This window comes from Hyaena hyaena, unplaced genomic scaffold (assembly GCF_003009895.1).
Source record: "Hyaena hyaena isolate Hyena2069 unplaced genomic scaffold, ASM300989v1 scaffold_741, whole genome shotgun sequence".
NCBI lineage: Eukaryota > Metazoa > Chordata > Mammalia > Carnivora > Hyaenidae > Hyaena > Hyaena hyaena.
Genome location: NW_024081373.1, coordinates 183721 through 206135, shown reverse-complemented (window position 1 = coordinate 206135; position 22415 = coordinate 183721). Strand labels below are relative to the sequence as shown.

The 22415-nt window shown below is 35.9% G+C and overlaps 1 protein-coding gene across 6 annotated transcripts in view; it reads right to left on the bottom strand.

Moving 5' to 3' along the window:
- Positions 1-3236: 3236 nt before the first annotated feature.
- ADAM28 (ADAM metallopeptidase domain 28) overlaps positions 3237-22415 on the bottom strand; it is a 67858-nt gene continuing 48679 nt past the window's right edge. For 3 of the 6 annotated variants that reach the window (XM_039218161.1, XM_039218163.1, XM_039218166.1), the window contains 10 exons: positions 21921-22023; positions 19449-19608; positions 18441-18521; positions 18055-18133; positions 7245-7353; positions 6236-6314; positions 5492-5557; positions 4933-4998; positions 3989-4048; positions 3237-3444 (listed from right to left, as the gene is read on the bottom strand). In XM_039218161.1, coding sequence (XP_039074092.1) covers positions 3424-3444; positions 3989-4048; positions 4933-4998; positions 5492-5557; positions 6236-6314; positions 7245-7353; positions 18055-18133; positions 18441-18521; positions 19449-19608; positions 21921-22023 — 824 coding nt within the window. In that variant the 3' untranslated portion in view covers positions 3237-3423. Of the gene's footprint in view, positions 3445-3988; positions 4049-4932; positions 4999-5491; positions 5558-6235; positions 6315-7244; positions 7354-18050; positions 18134-18440; positions 18522-19448; positions 19609-21920; positions 22024-22415 lie in introns of those variants that run through there. The other 3 variants (XM_039218164.1, XM_039218162.1, XM_039218165.1) reach the window with 3 other exon arrangements.

Here is a 22415-nt window from a genome sequence, read left to right as displayed (position 1 = left end):
GTTGATTGAGTGTCCGACTCTTGATTTCTGCTCAGGTCATAGTCTCACTGTGAAATCTAGCCCTATGTCAGGCTCTGCACTGACAGTGTGAAGCCTGCTTGGGATACTTTCTCTCCCTCTCTCTCTCTCTCTCTGCCTCCCTGTCTCTCTCTCACAATAAATAAGAAACATAAAAAAAATTCCCCAAACCATAGCAACTTAAAAGAACATATATTTATTTTCTCATAGTTTCTGTTTTGTAGAATCTGGGCTCATCTGAGCTGAGTCTTCTGCATCTGTGTTTTTCATCAGGTAGGCAGTTGAGCTCCAACTGGGGTAGGAGCCACTCCCAAGTTCATTCAGTGGTTATTGGCAGAATTAGCCCCTCAATTGTCTTTGGACTGACCGGCACAGTTCCCCACTGGCTGTCATTCAGAAGTCACCTTCAAGTCTCTACTGTATAGATGTCATTATCACTCACTTAAATAATAATATTTCCATAATTTCTGATAGCAGCTAAAACTTGCTTTCTTTTTCACCCACACTTCACACACAACTTTGTCATTTCATGCATAGTTAAAAGCATTTTCAAAACTCATAAAAAGCAATAACTTGGTGAGGTGCTAAGGAGTATTTAGAGAGACCATATGGTATACCAGTCATAGAGTACCTGAAAAAGACCATAATTCAATCTATCATTTTAAAGAAGAGAAAGTAAAAATAACTAATTATAAAAACAGGTTTGGGAGCATACTCGAGGTGGTTAAATGTCATATCGAGGAATTCTCTTAAGGTTCATAAATGGCATATCTAATTTGGAAAATAGGACTGTGAAATCAAAGTCTTTGCTTTAAACTGTCGAAATTGCTCTACAGTTCCATGCAGCAGGAAACTCTGCAGGGCTTGGGTCAAAGTCTTAGGATAAAAGAATCATTTTACTGTCATTGCCCTCCAGATATCTGTCTTCGTAAGGAGCTGTGAGGCCTCCATGCCAGACACGTACTGCCACCATTTCAGGATTTACAGTAAAGTTCAGATGCCTCTTCTTGAGAGCCTATGTTTTATTTTTAGCTTGGGTCATGTGGTAGCTAGTTGGAGATTCATAAGTTAAAGATTTCTATTGTATCAATATTAAAAAGAATGAGATAGGGACAGGAATTAATACAAAAACCAAAACAAACATACAAACAAAGAAATAAAGCAAACAAACAATGCAGGAAAGATCTATAGGCTTGTCATAAGTGAGATTTTGGCCCTATGGAAAACAGGGATTTCTTTCTTAGGGCAAGGTTTTCTGAAACTTCACCCTAGATAAAGCTATACTTTTTAATATGTTCTTGAGTATACTCCCACATGGAAAGAACGGCTGCTATACTAGGAGTGAGTTGACAGATGGATTCTGGGTTTGCTGGGGATTGAGCTTCACTTTTGAGGCCAGAATGAGCTTATATAGAAACTCACACTGCAAGAGGAAATGAACTTCTGGTGGGTAAAGTCCCCCATGGAAAGGAAGATGTATGGGACCAGGTCCATGGTGGAAGTTGGTAAAACAGGCCAAGTGTAACAAACAAACAAATGAACATAGTGGTGAAGATGAAGTGGCCCTAATTGCCCACATGGAAAGCATGTGTCCCAATAATGGTAGCAGCTACTTTATTAGGTAGGATGACTTTTGTAGCAAATAAGAAAATCCGAGGAGGGGAGGGTGCCTGGGTGGCTCAGTCGGTTAAGCCATCTGATCCTTGATTTCAGCTCAGGTCATGATTTTACAGTTCATGAGATCGAACCCCACATCAGGGTCTGTGTTGGGCATGGAGCCTGCTTAAGATTCTCTCTCCCCCTCTCTCCTTCTGCCCTTCCCCTGTTCACATGCACATGCTTTGTCTCTAAAAAAGAAAAGAAAAGAAAAAGAAAAGGAAAGGAAAGGAAAGAAAAGAAAACCCAACTTGAAATGGCTTACACAGTAAGAAAATTTTATTGATCACATAACAGGAAATCCCAACAAAGTATAGGACAACTTTAGCAGTTATTAATCTACCAGCTCAATGACCTTATTAAGAGACCAGGTTTTATTCTTTTTATCTTTCTGCTCTATCCAATTGAGTGTAACAACCTAGCGCTAGGAATCACAACAAGGTTGCAACAATACCATATAGGCTATCCAAATGCCAACATCCAGAAGAAGCGACAAGGATATCTTTTGTAGATATTTCCTAGCATATCTTTCCTCTTGTCTCATTGGCCAAAAAAAAAAAAAAAAAAAGTGAAGTCATACACTTACTAAATCAAGCACTAGTAAAGGAAATAAGATTATTACAATTGTTTTAGAGTAATAGAGATTTATTCTGGAGATGGAGTCGGGATTGCCTTTTCTAAAATATGGATAGCCGAATAAAATTGGAGTTCTGAGCGCAAGGAAGAAGGTTATTTGGTAGGCAACCAGTAATGTTTATTCCAACACCAGTCAACTAAGCTAGTGGTTGCTATAGACAATGTGATTCCAGAACCGCCAAATCATTTGATTACTTTTAAAAAGCTGGAACTCGATGTTTACATAAGATCTCCCAATTTTTAAATATTGGCAATGAATTTGAAACATTTTAAGACACTTTATGACCAAAATCATTCCAGCCAAATAAAGTAAATCTGTAGCCCAGAGATGTCCTGCAAACTACCAGTTTATAACTTCTGGTTTATGTTATACATTTATGTAACTAAAACTTTCTCTACATAGAAAGTAAAGTTGCCATTAACTGAATTATATAAATTTCTGTGAAAATTTTAATTAATGCAGTTTTATTCACTTGCAGTAAACCTCAAATGACGTAGCTAATAAGGATTGCAAAAGATGATGTAGGAAAAAGATGTTCTGTAAATCAGAGAATGTTTATATGTTTTTGTTGTTAGGGTTCTAATGTGACAGGTTAATTGTTAAAACAATCAAGATGTTGCTAGTTATCTAATGAATAACATCTAATGAATTGAATATACAGTTTTCTTCCATCCCTCTCAGTTTCCTGTAATTACTCAGAGTTTTTGTTTGTTCATTTGCTTGCTTTAATTAGAGGGTAAATTCCTTCTTACCAAATGAGAAAATCAAGATACTCAAAATATTTGAGGAACAATTATTAAGAAAAAGGGGGTGTCAAGGAAAGTCACCTAATTAGACATTTTAGATTCATAGCTTTTTTAGTGTCTTCTTTCCCATAAGTGTGGAGGCTAGAAATCTGAAAGTCATACAAAGATTCTCAAGAGTATGTCTCTCTTGAAAATTTTTGTTTAATCTCAAAGTATAACACGAGTCAAGAAATGTTAACACCCTTGGGTATCAAGAGCAAATAATAGGTAAGAATATTTAGTAAGAAGTAAGTACACTTCTCTTCCATCCAGATTTTCCAGTCTTCCAAGCTAATCATTACCCACCAATCCTGCTTAGTTGCTGCTTCAGACTTTTGGATTGGAACCCTGAAAAAGACAAGTTCTTAAATGACCAACTCATTCTAAAAATTTAGATATTATGTAACCTTTGAACTTTTAAGAAATTAAAATAAATTCTGTGTAGTCACACTTTCTATTTTATAGATTATTTGATAATCACAGTGAAGGGATGGAAACATGGAAAGGTAGGGAAAGAAAGTGAGAAAAACCTCACACTGGGATCCAAATATCCATCTGACTAATTGGTGTAATGTGGAGGAAGTGAGGAATCAATAGAACATTTATGAGACATTGGGTGATTATTCTATGAGAAATGTCCTCTATCTCACTTCCATGGGATATATTTCTGAGAAAATGATGAATATTGGGATCATCATCACCTTCCAGCTAAAATTCTTCCATCTTCCTCGTGGGTTTGACCAAACTTAGAAGAAAGACATCTTAGCTCCTTTCCCATAGTCATATGGACACTGTTCTTAGTGAAAATCTTCCAGGAAGACATGGTTAGAACTTCTCTCCTTCATAGTAGGAGTGTGACAAGATTACAATAGTTTGGCTATTGACCTCTTACCTTAGGTGTTGACATTGTTTTATCCTTAAAAACAGTAGAGGGAAGCACTTTTGTGGCATGCTATATTAGGGACAAAAATAATAGTAGGCCATTAGAAATGCTATGCATTTCCAATCCATGGTATATTTATTTCCTAATTTAAATCATGCCTTACTTCCCCATCACTCATTTAAATTCTACCCAACTCTTAGGGTCTAGTTCAAATTCTAACCACCTAGTCAATGGATCTTTCTCTTGACTTAATCAGACCCCATTCATTTCCCTTTTCGCCACATTTTCTCATAAGTATGACTTGCTTTGGTGCAAAAAATATGTGAGGAATTAAGTGCTTTATATGGATATGACTAGTTTTCACACTAAGCATGTAAACATTTTTGAAAAACATTTTAGTTCTTTCTCATTTACCCACAGCAGAGTACTAAGTACAAAGAAACAATGTGTTCAGTAATGACTCAAGTGAATGAATTCTACTTTTTACTTTATAGTGTCTGACTTTTATTGCAAGTTTGCCTACATATGGTCTGTTTCTTAATATCCTACCTTCTATAGATGATTGTGGCTAATATAGGCCTTATTCTATCTATATATATTAAAAAGTAAAATATAATTTATAATAAGATTTTATATTCTCCAAAATAAGCATCTAGAAACTATGCTTTGAGGAGACTGTTTACCTCCTATAGCTTTTATAGGAGGTAGATAGAACTTTTATCACTTCTTGATGATTATATAACAGTAGAACTATTTTTAACAATAAAAATTAATACCCATACTAATTTATAGATAGTAAGTAGGTCTTACTTTCTCGGTTATACCTAGGTGCTACAATACCTCAGGTTGACCTAGGGAGCACATATGTTGAGAAGATTCTATAGATTTGGAGACACTGTTCACATGAGCACAGAAGACATTTAAGGAATCATTAGTGACTGAGTGATACTTACAAGGAAAGAGGAAGATGTCACAGTTGTAGGTATCGGTGGCGGTGGAAAATCTGGCTTTGTAATTAGCTAGTGAAAAGGTAAAAAAAAAATTAATTCAAAGATGGGGCCTTGAAAATAAATGTGCTTGATGGGAAGGCTTAAATCATTTTTAGAAATGGGGAACTCATGATCCTGCTCATGAAAATAGCCTAAACCTGTACGTTCAAGTGCTTACATCTAGGTACACATATGCGGTTCAGTATGTGCTCAGTGCCAGTAGACAGATGATGATGGCACACTAGGAAGCAGATTTCTACTCTTCTTGTAATATGTTACCAACCTTTCAGACCACTGTAATTCAGATTTAGAGGTTAAATGTAGGAATATAATGGAGAAGCCCACCTTCTCATTTTTTTGCATTTTCAAAGAGTTTTGCAGGAAAATCTATATTTTATATTAATAGTCACACAGATTTTAACGTTCTTCTAAGGAAATAATTGGGTATTGTAGGTTATGTCTCTTGCGAGTATTTCCTTGAGATTAGATTGGAAGTGATATTTAAGAGAGGTTGCTAACTCACAAAAGAAGCTGGAGGCTCATTGCCCTCTAGTGGCAGATCAGGTGTATCGAGCTTCATCTGAGTCATCTAAAATAATAATAATAATAATATCTTGAAATGGTCAGTTTCCTAAGTTCAACTTCCAAATAAGCAGTCCTTTCAAGACATGGGAGATCAGAACTGAGATGACACAGAAAACCAGACAGGAAATCACAGTGGCCCAGCTGCTGCATTCTGCTATCACCAGAGCTATCACCATTCTCTTAGAAGCAGGTAAGTTTCCATCAAACATCACTGCCAATGGCATTGCTATTAACCAACCTCTGCTTGAATTTTAAACTTGCAGGACACAGCCATGGCTTTAATGGTTATACATATTTCATACACTGTCATACAAATATATATATCATTGTCTTTACTGGGACATTTGCAAAAGGAAAAAGAATCAACCTACAATTAATGGGAGAGAGAGAGAGAGAAGGAAATCTGGAGTCTACTCTCTTTTTCTCTTTATTTATTTGCATTTGTGAACTTCAGCCAGCAGCCTCTGCATTTTAGGAAAACTCTTCTGGATTTAAGACAAAAGCAAAGGAAAATTTTCTGAATTTGTAGTTACAGAACCCCAAATTCTTACTCCATACTAACTAGCAGACTGGATTTATGAAAATAGTGCTGAGTAGGAATGATAGATAGGTGGTCAGGACGAGACAGTGAGAGAATCATGAACTGGGGCCCAAGGCAAGCACATTATAAACTATGGTTCACCTCTTGGGGTTTTACAGCCTTCACCATCTGTGGGTTCCTCTTCTGTTTGCGTGGCTTGGTGCCAGTGGTAGATGGTGGCCTGTATGTGAAAACATAACATATAAATTGACTTAGCAGTTCCTTCACCATGATGAGGACATTCAAGAGGAGTTTGCCAATTTCCTTTGCTTGTTGTATCATCTTTGGTCATTGACTGGCCTTCCTTCTGCTCTCTAAGACATTCTTAAGGTTTCTTTGTTCTGGAATTCATAATCACCACCCCTAGTTTTCTTTGTGATTCTCTCCAGAGCCCTGATTCCTAATAATGATGGTGTTGAATCAACATTTATATAAATTGTGTCATTTAATTAATGACTTATTTCCTTCACTCAATTTTTAGGAAAACCCATTTATATGAATAAGTCAGTTTTTGTTTTTGTTTTTTTTTTTTAATGCTAGAAAGATACTATAGTGTCAAGACTATGTTTGAAAGACTAACCAATCTAGGGGCAAATCAAGATTCCACCAATTTACTTTGCAAGACTTTGAACATATTTGTTAACTTCCCTGAACCTTTGTTTCCACTTTAGAAAAAGTGTTCAGTGCCTGACTTTGCAAGGCTGTTTTAAGGATTAATATATGATACCTTTTCATCTATAAAATGCAACTAATAGTTACTACTTCACAACCCTCTCGTGAAGATTAGAGATAATGAATGCAAAAAGACTTAGCACAGCACTGGTCATAAGAGAGCAACCAATAAATGTTACATATTTTATTCTTATAATGGATATAAAATCCTTAATAATGAGAGTTATTATAACTCTTATTATTAACTATAAATACAGTGATAAACATAAAAAGACATCTCTTACTGTGAAGGATTTCCCAGTAAAATTGACACCCAGCATCTGTACTTATTTCACAGCATTTGAAGTAAACCACAATTAACGTTGAGAATTTGGGTCATATCCTTAAATTTAAAATAAATTAGAGGCCAAAAAGTCCCCAAAGCAAGAAAGAAGTCTACCTCTGGACTTTCTTCTGCTTTCGTCTGGTGCTTTGGTGCCAGATTACTATAGTAACCACCACAAATATGACAGCCACGGGGAACAGCACTCCGACCACAATGGAGAAGTCTGAGACAAAGAGAAGCAGAGCTGGTGAGGGCATGAGAAATTCACAAATATGCATCACTTTAGTCCTTATTTCTCTTCTTATCACAAATTCCATCTCCCCTCCCCCCCCCAGAAAACACACGTTCCCTGGAAAATCTCTCATAGTCAGTAAAATAAAAATGCATTTTGATCATGAGTGTAGTAATGTTATGCAGCTGGAGGAAGTAAAGGGGAAATCCATATTAAACATTGCATTTGAGGTAGGGCAAGCATCAGGCTCCTGAGAATTCTTAGAAGGAATGATTCTGTAACCAATGGAAAATGTAGGGTTGAGAGACCAGAGGGAATATGAAGGAAGAAGATGGAAGAAAAGGAGCGACACATTTTTCAAATTCGGCCTTGGAACCAAACCGAGAAAAAGAAATGGAAGCCTTGAGATCATATTCCTGTCAGGAGCAAAGGAAGAGTGACGACATGAAGACAAGAACTGAGAGTGACATAAGTGAGTGTCTGTTCGTCCTACTGATATTGACTCTGGAGCAGAATGATTCCGGACAGAAAAGAGATTATGTGACCTTGCGAACCACAGAATGGTTTGAACAAATTTCCTGGATCTATATGGTGTTTTCTCTTTTTAATTACTGATCTAAGTCATGAATGCAGCTTCAACCTTCTGCTACCACAAGCATTAATTTTTCGTACAATAATCTGAAACTTTAGAGACCAGGAGGTATAAGTTTGAGGAGCAATGCAAACAGCTACTGCTTTCTTATTAGAGATCAGCAAAGCAATAATAAAATTAATTTTTGCAGTAAAAATGCAAGAAAAATTCCCAAGTGTGAACACTCATACATGCAGACAGAGGCAAAGATATCAGAAGCAGAATTTTAAGTAAGATAATAACAAGCATCTAATATTCTCCACCTGGCAAAACAATGCCTATCAAAAAGTCCAAAGGAAATAAAATTTTGAAGGATTTCTGTTGAATATAGATATATTCTGTTGAATATTTATTACACATTTACAATTCAATGTTACATTAAAATTGTAACTATTTTCAGAAGACTTACATGGTATAAGAGGAAATAAAGAGGAAATTGACTCTTTCACAAACACCCCTAATTTGAAAGGACATGGTCTGCAAAGAAAGCTGAGGTATAAGACAGATGAGAAGGATCATAATAGGAAGTAGGTATGCATCTGAGGATGGAAATAATTGAAGAGAAAATACATTCTTCTGTTTCTGGAAATGGTGGTCTGAGAAATTCAGACTAACTCTCTCAGTAAGAGCAACTAAGTCATTTTTGCCAAAAACAAATGTTATCAAAGTTATGGCAATATTAAAAAAAAAAAATAGGGGAAGGGGCAACTGAGTGGCACAGTTGGTTAAGTGTCTGACTTTGGCTCAGGTCATGATCTCACGGATCGTGGGTTTGAGCCCCACGGTGGGCTCAGTGCTGACAGCTCAGAGCATAGAGCCTGCTTCAGATTCTGTGTCTCCCTCTCTCTCTGCCCCTCCCCTGCTCATACTCTGTCTCTCTCTGAAAAATAAACGTTAAAATTTTTAAATTAAAAAAATAGGGGAAAATGACCTTGGAAAGATTAGTGAGAGGGCAGGAACCCAGAAAGACAGAAAGGAAAATGACCCTGGTCTTGGAAGTTCAGAAATGAAGGAGGAAGGAATGAATGGTAAATTAACCAAGCATGAACCCTAATGTAAACTATGGCATTTGTGTCACAATTGTGTGTCACCAGTTGTGACAATGTACCACCCTGGTAGGGGATGTTGATAGTGAGGGAGGCTTTGTGTCAGGGAGGGGTGGAGAGCCAGAGAATACATGGGGATTTTCGGTACCTTCTGCTCAATTTTGCTGTGAACTCAAAGTGTTCCAAAAAGTAATGTCTATTTTTAAAAAATAAATAAATAACATGAATATTTTTATGACCACTAAAATAATATAAAATAAATATATAATCTCTAAATTAATAGAAAGAAAAATGAAATGATTAAAATCCTTAGTAAGTCCATAAAAAAAAAAACAAGGAAGGAGAGAAAAAGGAACATAGAACAGGCAAAACAATAAAAATCATATAATATGATTGTAGATTACACCCAAGTATATCAGTAATTATCTTTAATTTAAATGGACTAAGTACTCTGGTTTAAAAAATATATGATAAGACTAAAATGTGAAGAATATGTATATTTCCACATTTTTCAAAAATAAGAGATAGACTTAAAACACAAGGCTTCAGAAAGAATGAAAGTAAAAGTATGGGGAAAATGTTATACCAACGCAAAAGAGACCAACAGAAATTTCGTACAGCTATATTAGTCTTCAAGAACTATAGACTTTAGGGGTGCCTGGATGGCTCAGTCAGTTGAGCTTCCAACTTCAGCTCCAGGTCATGATCTCACGGTTCATGGGTTCGGGCCCTGCGTCTGGCTCTGTGCTGACAGCTCAGAGCCTGGAGGCTGCTTCAGATTCTGTGCCTCCCTTTCTCTCTGACCCTTCCTGCTCATTCTGTCTCTCTCTCTCTCTCTCTCGGAAATAAATAAAAAAACATTAAAATAATTTTTAAAAAAGAACACCTAGTGTTTTTACTTTTAAAGGACCACCTAGATCAAAATTATTTTAAAGACATCATAGTAAAAGAATGTCATACAAGTACAAGGATAAATAGGACCACCAGAAAAGAACAGATATCCCAGAAAGACACATATATGAACACTTGCTTTATTAGATCAGCGACACTATAGCTTTAGGGAAGGATGATCTATCATATGAATGATGATGTGACAATTGGGCATTAATCTGGGATAAAAATGAAATTAAACATTTGCATCAGACACAAAAGAATTTCAGGTAGATTAGAGACTTACATTTGAAAACAGAATGCAAAAATGCTTTTTAGAAGACAATATCCAGAATGAATTATGAATATATGTTCATAATTTCAGAGTAGGGAAAATTTCCTTAAAAAAAGACACACAAAGAAAAACGTAACAATCAAGAAAATGATGAAAAAATAGACTATATTGTAATTAAAAACTTCTGTTAATCACATAACACCACAAGGAGCATGAGAAAACTCAGAAGCAGGGAAGTTATTTTTAACATATATAACTGAAAACAGTTTGTATCAAAAATATAATATTAAAACATATACAAATTAATAAAAAGGTGAGGAGAGACAACGCACTAGAAATACAAACAAAAAGGCTTGAACAAATACTTCAAAGAAGATAAAATCCAAATGGCCAAAAGATAAGGAAATGTTCTATTATGCATATGAATAGTTATAGAAAGCAAAATTAAAAACCCAACATGCTGTCACTAACCCAGCAGAAGGGTTAAAATTTGCTGTCTGCCAATGGCAAATGGCTTAAAGGTTATGGAATAGGAATTTATACTCACTGCTGCTGGGAGTGTTAATTTGTACAACCACTCTGGAAGCAGTTTGGTATGATACAGTTAAGTTAAATAGATTCGAATGTGGGGCGCCTAGGTGGCTCAGCCAGTTAAGCTTCCGACCTTGGATTTCAGCTCAGGTCATCATCTCAAGGTTCATGAGTTCAAGCTCCCCTTGGGCTCTGTGCTGACAGTGCAGAGCCTCCTTGTGATTCTCTGTTTCTCTCTCCCTTCCCTTCTCCCACTCATTCTCACTCAAAAATAAATAAGCATTTTTAAAACTGGATTTGAATGATAAAATTTATGGAAATTTTTTCTTAACATAGCCTTGAAGTATTCATAAAAACAATAAAAAAGGAAATTGTCATATATATGTATATATGTATATGTATATAATGTTATATCAATTACATATATTACACCAATATATGACAAAATTGTGATATTATGCACAATAGCAAAAATAAACTAATTCCAGTTACACATAAGAATATGGATGATTTTGAAAACATAATACACAGGAAAGGGTTAACCTTTAGAGGGAGAGAGGACATTAGGACAGGTATGGGGCCAAGGGAGATGCTGGGCTGCTGGCAATTCTCCATTCCTTGGCCCAGACTGTCTGGGCCATATCTATTTATGTGTTTTTTGTATACATTTTACTAAGAAAGTGGCTTAATTATGTAAGCTTGAAAGCCCATGGTTATGTATGGTCATATTATAGAGCAGGGATCTTAACCTTTTATGTATCACAGATCATTTTGGAAATCTGATAAAACCTATAATTCCTTTCTTTGAATGTTTTTAAATTCATTAATAAAGTGCATAGGACTAAAAAGGAAGCCAATAATATTAGAATACAGCTATCAAAATATTATAAAACAATTTGTGATCTAGTTAAATATTTTCTTCTTTTTTAAGACCTAAATTATAAGATCTATTGGTAGATTAAAAACCACCATAATTTCAAATTAGAGGTACATACATGTGATATTTAAAAATTTATGTAGCTGTCAGCCCTTAACAGGTACAAAAAGATTGAGACCATACCATGCATATTTTCAGACCACAACACTATGAAACTTGAAATTAATCACAAGAAAAACTTTGGAAAGCCCTCAAATACTTGGAGGTTAAAGAATATCTTACTAAAGAATTAATGGGTTAACCAAGAGAAATTAAAGAAGAAATAAAAAATACATAGAAACAAATGAAAATGAAAACATGACAGTGCAAATTCTTTGGGATGCAGCAAAGACAATCCTAACAGGAAAATACATTACAATTCAGGCCTATCTCAAGAAGCAAAAAAGTTCCCAAATATACAATCTAACTTTACATCCAAAGGAGATAGAAAAGGAACAGCAAATAAAGACTAAAGTCAGCAGAAAAAGGGGAATAATAAAGATTAGAGCAGAAATAAATGGTATAAAAACAAACAAATGAACAAACAAAATACAGTAGAACAGATCAACAAAACTAAAAGCTGGTTCTTTGAAAGAATAAACAAAACTGATAAACTCCATAGCCAGACTTATCAAAAAGAAAACCCAGACAGATAAAATAACAAAAGAAAAAAGAGAGATCACAGCCAACACCACAGAAATACAAACAATTATAAGAGACTACTATGAAAAATTATATGCCAACAAACTGAGCAATTTGGAAAAATGGATCAATTCTTAGAGGCTCATGAACTACCAAAACTCAAACAGGAAGAAATAGAAAAATTTGAACAGACATATAGCCAGCAAAGAAATTTTGATAACAGACAGTTATCAAAAGTCTCCCAACAAACAAGAGTCCTGAACCAGATGGCTTCCCAGGAGAATTCTACCAGACATTTAAAGCAGAGTTAATATGTATTCCTCTCAAATTGTCCCAAAAAATAGAAATGGAAGGAAAGCTTCCAAACTCATTTTATGAAGCCAACATTACCTTGATTCTATAACCAAACAAAGACCCACCTAAAGGAAAAATTACAGGCCAATATTCCTGACAGAATTGGATGCAAAAATTCTCAACAAGATACTAGCAAATTGAATTCAACAGTACATTAAAAGAATTATTCACCACAATCAAGTGGAATTTATTCCTGGGTTTCAGGTCTAGTTCAATATTCACAAATCAATCAATGTGATATACCACATTACAAAAGGAAAGGATAAGAACTATGTGAGCCTCTCAATAGATGCAGAAAAAGCATTTGACAAAATACAGCATCCTTTCTTGATTAAAAAAAAAAAACCCTCAAGAAAATAGGGATAGAAGGAACATAATTCAAAATCATAAAGACCATATATGAAAGATCACAGCTAATATCATCCTCAATGGGGAAATACTAAGAGCTTTCACCTAAGATCAGGAACACAACAAAAAGGTTCATTGTCACCACTATTATTCAGCATAGCGTTGGAAGTCCTAGCCTCAGCAATCAGAAAACAAGAAGAAATAAGAAGCAACCAAATCAGCAAGAAGGAAGTCAAACTTTCACTCTTCACAGATGACATGATAATCTAGGCAGAAAACCCAAAAGACTTCAACAAAAACTGCTAGAACTGATCCATGAATTCAGCTAAATCATAGAATATAACACCATGTACAGAAATTGGTTGCATTTCTATACACCAATAGTGAAGCAGTAGAATGGGAAATCAAGAAACCAGTCCTATCTATAATTACACCATAACCCATAAAATACCTAGGAATAAACCTAACCAAAGAGGTAAAAGATCTGTACACTGAAAAGTTTAGAAAGCCTATGAAAGAAATTGAAGAAGACACACACAAAAAAATGAAAAAACATTCCATGCTTATGGGTTGGAAGAACAAGTATCATTAAAACATCTATACTATCCAAAACAATCTATACATTCAATGCAATCTCTAACCAAGTAACACCAGCATTTTTTCAGAGTTAGAACAAACAATTCTAAAATTTGTATGGAACCAGAAAAGACCCCAAATAGCCAAAGCAATGTTGAAAAAGAAAATCAAAGCTAGAGGCATCACAATTCTGAACTTCAAGCTATATTATAAAGCTATAATCATAAAGGCAGTATGGTACTGGTACAAAAACAGAGATCAATGCAACAGAATAGAGAACCCAGAAATGGATCCATAAATGCATGGCCAATTCATTTTCAATGAAACAGAAAAAAATATCCAATGGAAAAAAAGACAGTCTCTTTAGTAAGTGATGCTGCGAAAACCGAATCGTGACATACAGAATGAAGCTGGACCACTTTCCTATACATACACAAAAATAAATTCAAAATGATTGGAAGACCCAAATGTGAGACAGAAACCATCAAAATCCTACAGGAGAAAGTAGGCAGCAATCTCTTTGACCACAGCGACTTCTTACAAGACAAGTCTCCGCAGGCAAGGGAAACAAAAGCAAAAATGAACTATTGGGACCTCCTCAAGATAAAAAGTTTCTGCACAGCAAAGGAAACAATCAACAAAACTAAAAGGCAACTGACAGAATGGGAGAAAATATTTGCAAATGACATATCAGATAAAGGGTTAGTATTCAAAATCTACAAAGAACTTATCAAACTCAACACCCAAAAAAACAAATAATCCAGTGAAGAAATGTGCAGAAGACATGAATAGACACATCTCCAAAGAAGACATCCAGATGGCGAACAGACACATGAAAAGATGCTCAACATCACTCATCATCAGGGAAATCAAAATCACAATGAAATGCCACTTCACACCTGTCCAAATGGCTAAAATTAACAACTTAGGCAAAGACCAATGTTGGGGAGGATATGGAGAAAGGGAAACTCTTTTGCAGTGTTGGTGGGAATGCAAACTGGTGTAGTTTTAGTCATTCTGAGAAACAATATGGAGGTTTCTCAAAAAATTAAAAGTAGAACTGCCTATAACCCAGCAATTGGACTACTAAGTACTTATCCAAAGGATACAAAAATGCTGATTCATAGGGGCACATGCATCCCAATGTTTATAGCGGTGTTATCAACAATAGCCAAAATATGGAAAGAGCCCAAATGTCCATCAACTGATAAATGTATAAAGAAGATGTGGACACACGCACACACACACACACACACACATATACACACAACAGAATATTATTCAATGATCAGAAAAGAATCAAACTGCATGGATGGAACTAGAGTGTATTATGCTAAGCAAAATAAATCGGTCAGAGAAAGACAAACATCATATGATTTCACTCATATATGGGATTTGAGAAACACAACAGATGAACATAGGGGAAGGAAAAGGAAAAATAAGATAAAAACAGAGAGGGAAGCAAGCCATAAGAGACTCTTAACAATAGAGAACAAATTGAGGGTCGCTGGAGGGGAAATGGTGGGGGAATGGGCTAGATGGAGGATGGGCATTAAAGAGGGCACTTGTTGGGATGACCAATGGGTATTATATGTAAGTGATGAATAACTGCATTCTACTGCTGAAACCAATACTGCACTGTGTTAACTAACTTGAATTTAAATAAATAATTTTAAAAAATAAGATTTGTGTTGCAACTGCAATATGATACAAAAATATGTATAATTTGGGGCACCTGGGTAGCTCAGTCAGTTATGCATCTGACTTCGGCTCAGGTCATGATCTCACAGTTCGTGGGGTCGAACCCTGTGTTGGGCTCTGTGCTGACAGCTAGCTTAGAGTCTGGAGCCTGCTTCAGATTCTGTATTTCCCTCTCTCTTTGACCCTCCCCTACTCATGTAGCCTCTCTCTCTCTTTCAGAAATAAATAAAACATTAAAAAAATAAAAATAAAAATAATGTATAATTTGTATGGTTGACAAAATCATGAGAACTATTAATACCACGGTGGTTTGTTGCTTTACATCCCTGTAATTGTAGAAAATTCTAAATTCTAGTTAGAATTTAATGAAAATAGAAATGTAATTTTTATCATTCAAGTTTAGATGAGAAGCCTGGATATCATGAAAACTATCCACTGGGAGCTGTCCTTTTCGTGACAGGACACTTTCCTGAATTAGAGGACTTTCCTCAGTCTGGTGGAGGTTTACCTTGATGGTTGGGTCAGAGGTTGTGCCAGAAATGGAAACAAAAAGAAAACAGAAAGAAAACCTGATGGATAAAGTTGAATCCTGACACAGTGGTTTTAAAGAGTAGAATAAGTGATTCAGAGAAAAACCTCCCCAATTGTATCATGAACCACTACAGCTGCCTCCTTGATTCCTTTAAGATATAAATTTGATGTAATATAATGTTTCTTTGCATCACCAGTCCTAGATTTAAAGTTTTGAAGAAATACTTTAACAGTGTGTGTTGGAATTGATTCTATTTTATTGGATGATATGTAACTAAGGAGAAAAAAGCATAAAAATATAAAAAGATTAGGTTTAAAATAATATGTAGAGGTAGAGTACACATAGAATATATGCTTTCAGAAAATAAAACTATAAAGATAATAAGGCCACCTCATCAAGATATTTGATACAAATAATTTACATCTCTGAATTAGAAACCAAAAAAGTGGAACAGAATCCATTTTTAAATCTGTAATAATAGAAACATTCCTTGAATGGAAGAATCAAATCCTCACTTTTAAAGACCTCAATGGCAAACAATCAAAATTATAAAAAGAAAACAGCACCCAGGCTGGCATAATGACTGGTTTTCATTAAGTAGCAATTGTAAAAACATTTAAGGGGAAATAAACTAATTATTTTTAAAGGGTTATTTAACAACACCAACAAACAAAATAAGGGTAACCTCAGTTTTTGAACTTTGAATATCAGTATCCACTTCTCAAGAGTCATGATGTTAAAACTGTGAGTCAAAAAATCTAATCCAATCCTACCTGCTATACATGTTTTCTACTTAGGAACAGAGTTAAGTCCTTATAAATGCTAAGTTTCATTTAAGAAGAAAGAAGAAATTACTAATGGAAGTGATTTAGCAAATCAAGAGAAGAAACAAAACACAATTCAATGAGAGGAAAGTCATCATTTAAAAGGATTTTTAGTGAGTGATGAAACCATTAAAGAATTTTCTAATTAAAGTAGTTGATTATGTTTATGCATCCAAATACCAGATGACACATCCTAAAATGTGTATGTATGTGCATGTATAGATACATGTAATAATATATTTATTATTTAGATATATATGTAATAAAACCATAGAGCACTAGAAAAATATAGTAGAATTTTTAGAAATTGCAAAAAGAAAGTAAAGGAATTTAGGTGAACAGAAACAGAGTAAATTGTAGCTCAAAGCATCAAAAGTAAATGCTATTCTTTCTTGGGAAGTCTAGCAAAGAACCAGCAAGTTTAAAAAAAAAAAAAAAAAAAAGCCCAAACATTAGATGTAGATGCCATTTTTTCTTGGGAAGCCATCAGAGAGTCTGAACTTGGGACAGATGGTTTGTTCAGGCCCATCCCCAACCGCATCCCCATCCCTTGTGTATTCAGAGCAATAGTGGGCTTTGTCTTGGACAAAGATCCAAGAACTGCTCTCTAGATGCAGTGAGGGTTGCAAGAGCCTGAGGAGTAGAATGGAGGCTAACTGCAGATACCAACAGTAGATGAGACAAAGGAGGATCAAGGAAAGAACATGGAGGAAAAGCAGCTCTCTCAGGAAGTAAATTCAATGAAGAGCTCTCTCCTGGGCCAAGTACTCTTCACCATGGTGACTGGAGGTGAGAATTCCCCACCCTGGCTGCTTTCCATGCCAAAGTCCTAGAGGCAGGTCTCTCTGTCTACTGATAGAGCTCACAGCCAGATGTCCCATCTGGAGAGGAATCGGTAGGTACAAGTGCAAAAACACACAAAGAAAACCCATACAAGTTCATTCAAGTCAGCCTAATCCCACATTCAACAAGGGTCTCATATCCTGAAGAAAAAACAGCACAATGAAATAAAAGACAAGGTGAAAAGCAAATCAATCAAACTCGAAAGAAATAGAGATGATTCAAAGAACAGAATTGAATCTACAAAAATAATCTAAGGCCGATTTTTAGAGTTTGATGAGGATCTCATATCTATGCACTAAGTCAAAGATGTTATCAAAATAGGATAGTCATAAAGCAAGAAAATATGGGAAATTAAAATAAGATTACAAACTTAAAATTTGAGGAAATCTTTTTGTATGTCAGGTAGAAGCATAAGGATGTAGAAAATATGATTAAAAAGTTGTTAGAGACCTTGAAGATTAATATTGTAGATTCAATATTTACAGAACAAGAATCCCAAGAAAAGAGAAAAAAGGCAATGAAATCTAATGTACTACAAAATACAAGCTCAGAAGAGGAGAGCAAGATGCGTAATGTTACCTACGGAAGACCACTGTGGAGTCATCACAGTCAGGGGGGGCCCATCCTTCTTTGCACTGACACTGGAGTTCGTGGTCACACACCTAGATGATCAGTGATCCTGTTAGTTTCCTCGCTAGGCTGACCACCAACCCAAGGGGCCTGTTCATCCCTTCAGAAGAAGGACTAACCCCTGCTCTGCACACATCCAACTATCTACATAACATATGAATCCACCATAGAAATGTCAATACCAAGTTCTTGGAAGAAACTTTTTTCATTGAACCAAACTTCTGAGCAGTTAGGCAAACTTAGTATCATTTAATGCTGAAACGTTACTTTAGCATCATCCAGACTGACCTGAATTTACAGAAGATTCAGCGAACTTGGGGAAACATTTTCAAAACTTACAGCATGTCCTTTGCACTTGGAGGAGCAATTAGTTGATTTGTAGGCTCTTTCGATATCCACGCATTCTGCATTAATGCAGACCTGAAAGTGGTGTGGAAAACATCGAGTTCACATCAATCCCCAGTGGCTTCAGTTCTGCAAATTGCTCAGTCTTTGGAATTTACTCTTATATTACTAGCCACTACTATTGTCATCAAAGTTGCCTTTTTAAGAATTTTTAAAATTATGTTTATTTATTTTGAAAGAGAGAGAGCGCAAGTGGGGGAGGGGCGGAGAGAGAGGGAGTCACAGAATCTGAAGCAGGCTCCATGCTCCAAGCTATCAGCACAGAGCCCGATGAAGGGCTTGAACCCACAAGCCATGAGATCATGACGTGAGCCGAAGTCGGACGCTTGACCGACTGAGCTACCCAGGCACCCCCCAACTAACCTTTTTATTAAGGCAATCACAACATTCTTTTGAAAATAAGAAGATGGGATCTAGATAATACTGATTTTAAAAAATTTAGAAAGTTCTCTAAAGAATATTTGCTTATTTCATTTCATTCCTCATGGGTCATTCTGTTAATCTACTTCAGTCCACTCCTGAGATTAATATTTAGCACTGAGCAAAGCATTGCACGTGATACAAGGCACCCATTCCACACAAAAATATTATGGAGAACATGTTAATATCATATCATCTGGAAAGTAAAGTAATTATCATTTATGTAAAAATCAATAGTATTTTTATTATTCTCTTTATTATTATCAGAATGGCTTATAATTTATTGAGATGCTACTGATTTGGGGGCAATAAAATTTACCTAGGTTTAATGATCTAGTACTAAGCACATGATAGTTACTTCTTAAATAATATGAAGGGAGGAAGACAAGCATGCATAAATGAATGGCGTAAGTACTGCTTTTAAAACTGTCCTCCATGGAACAGAAGGAAGCCATGAGAAGCAAACAACACAAAAAACAAGACATAAGAACATTTTGATTAAAAGCTACAATTCCAACTTACTTTCCTGTTTCCACACTTAGTTCCATTAGCTACCATGCCTATTTCTTGACTGCTGTCTTCTGGATCAAATGTTTTACATGTCAGGAATGTTATTATATGTCCTCTCCAGAGCACATTATCTGACCCACCTTGACAGAACAACTTCCCACACATGGCATCACTGAGGAAAAGCCAAAATTTTCTGCAGTTAAAATACGAGGATCCAAATTGCAGGTTTATACAAATGTAACACATCTCCCTGACTATCAATATTTAATGAATGGTATTTCTCCCTATAGCAGAGATTCCTGGTTCTCCTTTATATCAAATTTCCCCTTGTTCTTCAATAATAGAAATACCAAATATTAATAAGGCACATTGTTGCTCAAAAACAAAACAAAACAAAACAAAACAAACCCCTGATTTCCCAGATTCCCAGGCAACTAATTTTGGCCAATTGCCTAAGTTCTGGCCAAAGGGAAGAAAGCAGACTCTTTACGTGCAAATTCTTGAAGGTGTCCTTACATCAAGGAATGTGTCCTATTCCTTTTTTTTTTTTTTTTTTTTTGGCATATTGGAATGTAATGGCTGGAGGTGGAGAAATCATGACAGGCCAAAAAAAACCACTTGGGAATGAAGGTCATTTTCAAGATAAAAGGAGAATGGACTTGTAACATCATGGAGTTCACAAAGAGAGTCAGTTTCTATCTTGTTTCAGCTAAGATACTTTTTTTTACATTTATTAATTTATTTGGAGAGAGACAGAGACAGTATGAGCAGGGGAGGGGCAGAGAGAGAGAGAGAGAGAGAATCCCAAGCAGGCTCTGAGCTATCAGCACAGTACTGGATGAGGGGCTTGAACTCACAAACCGCGAGATCATGACCTGAGCAGAAACCAAGAGTCAGACGCTTAATGGACTGAGCCATCCAGGCATCCTAAGGTTACTTTTTACTTTTATGAATTGCACAGAATAATTTTCCCAACTGTAGCTGTGTCTATCTAAGGCTGAGCCTTGAGTGACATTCAGTAAAACTATTCACTTACTCCCAAAGTGAATAAAGTCAACACCAATAAAATTCGAGTCAATTGCTTTGGGCAGAATTCAGAGGAAGTCTCAAAGAAACGATTCTGAGAGTGACAGAATCAGATTCTTCTGAGGCTTCTGGTGGCTGTTAGGAAATGTGACAGAGGAGTGGAGAAAGGTATCCATTCTCTCCAAAACTGAGAAGGTGTCTTCTTGAGTCACTTTATACAGAAGGCTCTAGAGCACAGAGAATTTCAGGCTTACTCTCCACTGCAGTTAATGACTATTCAAAAGTGACCAGGACATCAGGTCATGGAATGAATGACACATTTGTGCCTCTAGTTGCAGAAATGACCTGGGACCCATACAGTTATACAGGACAATAGTGTGTGTACATGCTACATAGGGGAATGGAGCTACTCTGCTCCCTTTCCCACTCACTATCTCACAAACCGCATACTGGTCTCCCCAAAACATATACACATTTCCTTTTACATAACTGTTTTCCCTTTAGAATCCGTCCTGATTTCTTATAAAGAAGAGACCACAGGATATTATTATCCTTTAGGCTCAGACCCCCAAGAGATAATACTACGTCATCGAGTTTGGTAATATTTATCATCTAGAACAACTATTGTTTAATAGAAAAGCTTTGAGAAATGTTAACCTTGTTCAATCTCTTGCTTGGTATGAATTACTTAGTATGTATAAAATCTGGAGCAGGTACTAAGTTTAATCTATGCTAATTTAAATTTTAAAAGTCATCTTAAAATTTTGGAATAAAAAAATCTAATACAAAAATCTCAAGTCCTGGGGCACCTGGGTGGTTAAGCGTCAGGCTCTTGATTTTGGCTCAGGTCATGATCTCGCGGTTCATGAGTTTGAGACCCACGTCAGGGATGCCCATTGATTATGACATTCTAGAACTTTCCCCAGAATATCAATACAAAAAGTAAAACAAATTCTTCAGGTGAATTGTCAATCTTTTCTCTTACCGTATTTTTTGTTTCTGTAATACCACAGCAAGTTTAAATAAAACTATATAAGCATTATATTGGTTATTCCTCTGTGTAGATCAATATCTCTGCTCCTTGAATCATAATGAAAGACCTAGATGGAAAAGCACCTAAGGAATACTGGAAAAACCATGAATAATAGATTTCCAGCCAGGCCTACTCACTGCTGCATGCCTCATCCAAACATTCACTCTACGTAACAATTGTACTCAATGTCATCTGAAGCACCTGCCAGAGGGACTGGAAAAAAGAGATCATTTCTTATTTGTCTTTTAAAACTCAGTCCCTAGCCTAAAACCATAGCACATAATAGTCACCCAATGAATGCGTATCAAATGGATGATGTCTAAGTTCACTTTGTCTTTAATTGGAATGAATCAGAATGTGCCTCTGGGAGAGAGTGATTTCCCTAATCTGTGGAGCAGGAAGATTCAAACAACAGGGCCACTTACGCTGCTTTGCAGGGAATGTGTGTGTCGTCCACTTTGCGACAGTACCCATACCTTGACCCACCTTCATTCTTGCTGTAACACGATTTATCTGCAACGTTGGTCCCTGGAACCAGGCATGGTCAGCAGGGACATATTAGAAAATAAAAGAGAGAAGAGGTTCAGTACTACGAAGCATTCATGAGATACAAAATTAATGAAATCTATAGCATGAGGAGTACTATTAGGGCATACTCCCATTGACCGTTGTCAGAAATACAGGCTGCAATAATTTGTTATTAAGAAAGCTGGTTAGAATTTAAAATAATCTTTTAAGTATTTAATTTCTGAATAATGGTCATCTAAATATGTGGAAATATGGCTGACTTGCTGTAGATTAAGAAAAATCCATCTAAATATGAAGATTAATTAAGAGAGCCACAATCATTATATTAACAGCCCACAGACATCGGAATGCTCTCCTGGTAATATTTGCTACTGTTACCATTTCTTACAATG